This window comes from Saccopteryx leptura, chromosome 4, assembly GCF_036850995.1.
Source record: "Saccopteryx leptura isolate mSacLep1 chromosome 4, mSacLep1_pri_phased_curated, whole genome shotgun sequence".
Taxonomy (NCBI): Eukaryota; Metazoa; Chordata; class Mammalia; order Chiroptera; family Emballonuridae; genus Saccopteryx; species Saccopteryx leptura.
In genome coordinates this window covers 98,624,582-98,632,002 of record NC_089506.1, presented here as the reverse complement: position 1 = coordinate 98,632,002, position 7,421 = coordinate 98,624,582, and the positions used below count along the sequence as shown (strand labels likewise).

The 7,421-nt window shown below is 39.9% G+C and overlaps 1 protein-coding gene across 1 annotated transcript in view; it reads right to left on the bottom strand.

Moving 5' to 3' along the window:
* Positions 1-1,854: 1,854 nt before the first annotated feature.
* The window catches only part of WBP4 (WW domain binding protein 4), a 35,788-nt gene continuing 30,221 nt past the window's right edge, over positions 1,855-7,421 (bottom strand). The window contains exon 10 of the mRNA XM_066380822.1: positions 1,855-3,311. Coding sequence (XP_066236919.1) covers positions 3,101-3,311 — 211 coding nt within the window. The 3' untranslated portion in view covers positions 1,855-3,100. The remainder of the gene's footprint in view (positions 3,312-7,421) is intronic.

The following is a 7,421-nucleotide window of genomic DNA, read 5'->3' as shown; positions in this document are numbered from 1 at the left end:
CAGGGCCGGGCCTCTGGTTTTAAAAGCCTCCCTAAACCCAAACCTTATAGCTATGAACATTTTGAAAAAGAAAGGTAATATGAGGACATCTGCTTTATTAGATGTTATACTATAAAAACACAATAGTGAAATCAGTGTGACAACCAGAAACAAATTCTAGCTTATATATAAGCCTATATGTAAACATATACCATACTGTTTTAACTATTATAGTTTTTCAATACTTAAAAATCAGATCGGGTTGTTCTCCCAGTAGTTTTCAGAATTTGTAAAAACTGCATTAAAAAACAAAAATCATTTATTTTTTTACTAAGGAAGGCAGAGAGACAGACTCCTGCATGCACCCCGATAGGAATCCACCTGGCAAGCCCCCTATCAAGCAATGCTCTCTCCATCTGGGGCTGCTGCTCTGATGCTCGGCAACCAAGCTATTTTAGTGCCTGAGGCGAGGCTATGGAGCCATCATAGCACCTGGGGCCAACTTGCTCCAACCATTTGAGCCATAGCTTTGGGAGGAGAAAGGGGTGGTGAAGCAGATGATCACTTCTCCAGTGTGCTCTGACCAGGAATCAAACCTGGGACTTCCACATGCCAGGCCGACACTACCACTGAGCTAACTGGCCAGGGCAAGTTCTGGGTGTTTAGATCATGCTTCTTTGAATATTATTTCATCTAGAGAGTGGACTTCATAGGTTCAAATGTCATAATGGTTGCCCACATACAGCCAGTGTTAACATTCTTGAGGGAAAAAAAGACCCACAGTAGTAATGGGGTATAGGGTCAGAGATTGGGATTTTAAAACTTTTTTCACTGGTTATTTGGATTTCTGTTTATAATAAAAATATGTAACTTTTATAACATCCCACCTATAGCTACATACAAATATATAAAATAATATAGAAAAGGCAGAAATGATCATATCAAATATTTTTGTGAAAAAATATAGGTAAGTTGATAGGTTCTTATTCTTTCAAAGCAAATAGAAAAGTATTTTTTTACAGTATGATTTACTAAAATACTTGTGTTTGTTAACTCTTCTGAGGAATTCTTAAAACCAGCTTAAGGAGATTCACCTTCAAACTTCTAAGGATAATGTCTTCTTATAAAGGTAAAGGAGTTAAAGAATGCATTAAAGAGAAATACTTTACCTACTGAGGTGTTTTCCAAAAAAAATTATTAGTTTATTTAAACAAAACTAATGACATATGCTCAGGAGCAAGATCTCAAATGCTCCCCAAACCGTGGTTTTAAAAATGTCAATTGTGTATTTTGTGTAAGCTAAATGTGGGTCAAATGTAGCAGCATTCCATTTATTGTATACCTTACAATCTTTTCCAACTGAGGAGTCAAGCAACAAAATACATTACTTAGATGACAAATGGGCTATAGATTATCTAAAATATATATTTTTGGACAGAGAGAGAGGGAGAGAGACAAGAAGCATCAATTCTTCATTGCAACTCTTTAGTTGTTCAGTGATTGTTTTCTCATATGTGCCTTGACCGGGGGACTACAGCAGACCGAATGACCCCTTGCTCAAGCCAGTGACCTTTAGGCTCATGCCAGCGACCATGGGGTGATGTCTATGATCCCGCGCTCGAGCCAGCAACCCCTTGCTCAAGCTGGTGACCTTGGGGATTCAAACCTGGGTCCTCTGCGTCCCAGTCCAACGTTCTATCCATGTGCCACGGCCTGGTCAGGCTAAAATATGTATACTTCTTTATAATGCTACATTCATGAAATACCTAAATAAGTAATCTGAACAAATGGAAAAACAAATCTTCAAATATTCCCTCTCCAATGCTAAGCTAACTCTGATCCATATTAGGAAAAAAAACCCAAAACCAGTATTAATTTAATCTTTTGTAAAGTTTTTAATAAGCTATCATTTTCTTACATGTACACTAGTAACCTTAAAAAGACACATATTTACTGCCAAACATTAAATACTGTACAATTTGTAAAAAATATAAAGAATTTGGAGTTATAAAGAGAAGGTATCTACTTCAAATTGATTAAATAATAATATTCTACTTATTAAGAAATTTAATCAGAAAACAGGAAATTTGTCTAGGCCTTGCTCAGCAAACCATGGCTCGTGAGCCACATGCGGCTCTTTGGCCAGCTTAGGAGTACCCTAATTAAGTTAATTACAATGTACCTACCTACACAGTTTAAGTTTAAAAATTTTGGCTCTCAAAAGAAGTTTCAATCGTTGTACTGTTATTTGGCTCTGTTGACTAATGAGTTTGCCGACCACTGCAAGGGAACACTAAAAATTTTTCCTGAAGCCAGAGACCTTACTATTTTTGTTCAAGCCTTCATCTACGTAGTTTTAAATAAATCTTAAAAAGCTATTCCAGTACATATAAATAAGGCTGCTAAACAGTGTATAACTGGGGAAAAGAGGACTATCTAGAATGTGAAGTTGTGAACAGGAATATGTCTTATCTTTATATCCCCAGTTCCTAGCATAATATACCTAATTCAAAGTAAAAAAGTTTAAGCAATGGTTGTTGCCTTGAACTGAACTGGGCAAATACACATTTGTATCTGTCGTCCAATTTGCACTCTACCTGAGCTGCAACCCTTGTTCTTGGTCCTTGACCTTAAATATTGAGTAACATAAGTCATATGCGGACATTTCCTACAATGCCTTTTGACAGGATTCTCAGAACTGAATCCATCACTGGGCTGGGAATCTCATGTGGTCTGATTCTTATTTCTTGGATAGCAGTTAATACCAGTGTATGAAAGTAATGCATTTTCATTACAGGGTAAGTATGTTCGTCTGAGTAAGAATGGAATAAAGGCCTTACTTTTCCAGGTTTAAATAACAGATACATAGCATCTTATGACAATTAGCATTATTTTAGACACTGAACATAACACACTGTAATACAATGCAATGTGGTAGCCTTCCATTTTAGGAACAAAAATAAATTTCACATGAAAGAAGATTTATTTTAAATTCACATAAAATACATTTAGAATAAATCTAAATTTTTAGCATTAAAGTATTTAGAAATAACACAGAAAAGCTTTTAAGATGTGTAGTCTCCATTGTATACAAACAGAATGTTCAAAAGCTCTTTTCTAATTATTGATCATCACCTCGTTGTCTTAAATTTCTCGATTTTCCATTTTCAATTCTTCTCTTTTTGAAGACTGGGGCCACTCCATCTGCCATGACTCCAAGAGAAGTGACTGTTTTTTCTTTAAAAACCACTTTGGGTTCCCTAGAAGCATCAGCTTCTGAGGTTGATACATACTCTCTTTCACTGCTTGGAAGTTCCAAATCTACCTCCTCTCTGGAATAGAAAGTAAAAACAACATAAAGTGTAGAAATAACCTAAAAATGTCAACAAATCGATTGTTGGCCTTTTGGCAAAGATCAAGTGTAAATGTCAACAGAAAAGGAATGGTTGAGCTTAATCAATGCACATCGAAATGATTAAATATTATATAACAATTAAAATAATATTTATAAAATTTTAACAAAATTAGATAATATGATGCTAAATAGGAAAAAAAATTGGGGAAAATACTTCAAAATGTTAGTAGTATTTCTGGCTAAATGAGTAAGTTATCTTATGCTTTCCTTCAATTTCAAAAATTTTCTATAATAAACACATGTTATTTTTAGAGGAAAACCCTTTAAAAATTAGGCTAATCCATTTATGAACTCCAACACAATCCATCACATATTAAACTGGCTGAGTGGTTAAAATTTAACAAGAATGGCTTTATAATATAGTTGTCACAAGAAAAAATATACTCAAAATCTAAGAAACCATTTAGTCAACTTTGAAGTATAGGAGATATTGGTATAGTAGGACCATCTTCCTATTGTAAGTCACTTAAGAAATTACTTAGGGTTGAAATAATGTAGTCTATATATTATTTCTGCAACTTCTATATATATATAGTCAATATGGTTATCAAGGTGACTGGCATTATGTAGTATTAAATATATATTTCCTAATATTTCATTAAGTAATAGATACATCTTGAACCACATAATAGTAACTTTTTTTGGCTTTATTTTTTAATTATTTTTTTATTTTTTAATTATAGTTGACATACAGTATTATATTTGTTTCAGATGTACAACCTAGTGATTAAACATAACATACTAAGTGATCATCCTGGTAAGTCTTGTACACCATATATAGTTATTAGACTATTCACTATGTTGTATTTTATAGCCCCATGACTATTCTGTAACAATCTGTACTTCTTAATCCCTTTATTTTTTTCACTTATCCCCCAACCACCCTCTCATCTGGCACCCATCAAAATGTTCTCTGTATTTATTAGTCTGTTTCTGTTTTGCTTGCTTGCTTTTTAGATTCAAATGTTGATAGATATGTACTTATTGCCATTTTATTGTTCATATTATTTTCTTGAAGACCCTTTAACATTTCACTATTACTGGTTTGGTGGTGATAAACTCCTTTAGCTTTTTCTTGTCTGGTAAAATCTTTATCTGTCCTTCGATTCTCAATGATAGCTTTACTGTGTAATTTTGGTTGCAGGTGTTTGCTTTTCACCACATTATTTGTTGCTAATCCCTTTTGGCCTGCAAAGTTTTGGTTTCAGCCCACAGTCTTACTGGAACTCTCTCTTGTAGGTAACTAACTGCTTTTCTCTTGCTGCTTTTAAGATTCTTTTTTTTTTTTTTTTTTTTGTATTTTTCTGAAGTGAGAAGCAGGGAGGCAGAGAGAGACAGACTCCCGCATGCACCCGACCGGGATCCACCTGGCAACCCCGCTAGGGGGTGTTGCTCCATTGCAACAGGAGCCATTCTAGTGCCTGGGGTGAAGGACATGGAGCCATCCTCAGCGCCTGGGCCAACTTTGCTCCTATGGAGTCTTGGCTGCAGGAGGGGAAGAGGGAGGTAGAGAAAAAGGAGATGGGGAGGGGTGAAGAAGCAGATGGGTGCTTCTCCTGTGTGCCCTGGCCAGGAATTGAACCCGGGACTTCCACATGTTGGGCCAACAGTCTACCACTGAGACAACAGGCCAGGGCCTTCTCTCTTTGTCTTTAACCTTTTGCATTTTAATTATGATGTCTCTGGGTGTGGGCTTCTTTGGGTCCATCTTGTTTGGGACTCTCTTCGCTTCCTAAACTTGTATGTCTATTTCCTTCACCTGGTTAGGGAAGTTTTCTATCATTTTTTTCAAATAGGTTCCATTTCTCGCTTTCTCTTTTCCTCCCAGCACCCACATGATACAAATATTTGTATGCTTGAAGTTGTCCCAGAGGCTCCTTACACTATCTCCATTTTTTTTTTCTTTTCCAAGTTGAGAGGAGGGGAGCTAGAGACACAGACTCCCACATGTGCCCTGACCGGGATCCACCCAGCAACCCCTGTCTGGGGCCAATGCTCTGCCCATCTAGGGCCATGCTTGCAACTGAGCTATTTTTAGCACCTGAGGCAGAGGCTCCACAGGGCCATTCCTCAGTGCCCAGGGCTGATGTGCTTAAACCAAGTGAACCATGATGGATGCAGGGGAAAGAAAGGAGAAACAGATGGTCATTGCTCAAGTGTTGCTGACCGGCAATTGAACCCAGGACATCCACACACCAGGCTGACACTCTACCACTGACCCAACCGGCCGGGGCCACTATCTCCATTTTGGGGGTATTATATTTGTTCTTCTGATTGGGTGTTTTATGCTTCCTTTATTCCAAATTATTAATTTGATTCTCAGCTTCATCTACTCTGTTGATTCCCTGTAAATCATTCATTTCAGATAGTATAGCTTTCATTTCTGACTGGGTTTTTATAGTCTTTATGTCCTCACTAAGTTCCTTGAGCATCCTTTTAACCACTGCATTGAACTCTGTATCTGTCAGTTTGCTTGCCTCCATTTCATTAGTTCATTTTTGGAGTTTTGGTCTGTTCTTTTACTTGGGACATGCTTCTTTGTCACCTCATTTTGGCTGCCTCCTCTTTGTTTTAATGTATTAGCTAGAACTGCTACATCTCCTGGGCTTGGAAAAGTGGCCTATGTAGTAGGTATCCTGAGGGGTCCAGTGGCACAGTCTACCCTTCACTAGACCTGGGCACTTCAGGTGTGGCCTATCCCACCCACCATGTGGGCTGTGTACACCCTCTTGCTGTAGTTGAGCCTTGACTGCTGTTAACAAATGAATAGGAAGGATTTAGCCCCCAGGCTGATCAGCTGAAAGGACTGGCTAGGCACACGATAAAGGAGCAGCTGTGCAGGGGCCCACCCATGAAGCCAGACTTACTTCAGCAATGCTCTGGAGCCTGCTGAGTCTGTCCCTTGAGTGTGTTGCTTCTGGAGGAGGCTGCATGCTGCTCCAATGTGGTCTGATGCTGTGTGCTAAGTGTGCTGGTCCTGAGGCCTCCTGGAAGATGTAGGCCAAGGTCAGCCACCATCTGTGTTCTACCTGCGGCCACCTGGCCTGACCTACAAAGCTATCTGCAGATGGCTGCTACTTGTGCTGGCCATGGAGGTGCCCAGGCGAGGTCATACTGTTAGTACTGGGCCTAGGGACACTTAGTGAGAGGTACAGGACATACTAAGACCCGTATCTTGTTGCTTGTTTGAGAAACTTTAGAAAAGTCTGAAATAAGAGCCAAGACCAGTCAGTCATTCATATGTATAAGCCACTGAAACAGCTTGGTTATGCCTGCATGGTAGGTGGGGCAGGGTCTCAGGGAATCACCAGGGCAGGGTGAACAGTGATAGCCAGGTTGGTGGAGATGTAGATATGGCTCCTGCCTACTGAATTTGCAGGGGAAGGGCTCAGAAAAGGAACAATGGCCTTTGACAACACTTCTGTCACAGGGGTCTCCAAACTTTTTACACAGGGGGCCAGTTCACTGTCCCTCAGACCATTGGAGGGCTGCCAAATACAGTGGTCCTCTCACTGACCACCAATGAAAGAGGTGCCCCTTCCAGAAGTGCAGTGGGGGCTGGATAAATGGCCTCAGGGGGCTGCATGCGGCCCGTGGGCCATAGTTTGGGGACGCCTGGAGGAAAGCTGCACCTCCAGCTTTTGCTCTGATGCCAGACAATTCAGTTCCATTCCACATGTCCTTGGTGCCTTTTGAGCTGTTGCCCCAGCACAGCTCAGACAAGTGAGTCTAAGCAATTCTGTGCATGGGTGCTTTAAGAGGAATGCTTGGGACTCCAAACCCCTTCTGCCTCCCTCAGCCTCAGTCCTAGCTGGGTTTTATAGCCAGAAGTTGTGGTAACTTCTCTTCTAGGTAACAGAGCCCTGGCGGGGGGGCCTGGACCCTCACACATCAGGGGGGACCTCTGCAGCCAAGATATCCCTCCTGATTTTTATCTGTTACACGTGGGTGTGGGACCAGCCAGTTCTGTGTCTCTGGATGTGGCTGCTTCTTTATATCTGTAGTTGTAGGACTTCCATTTAGCTAC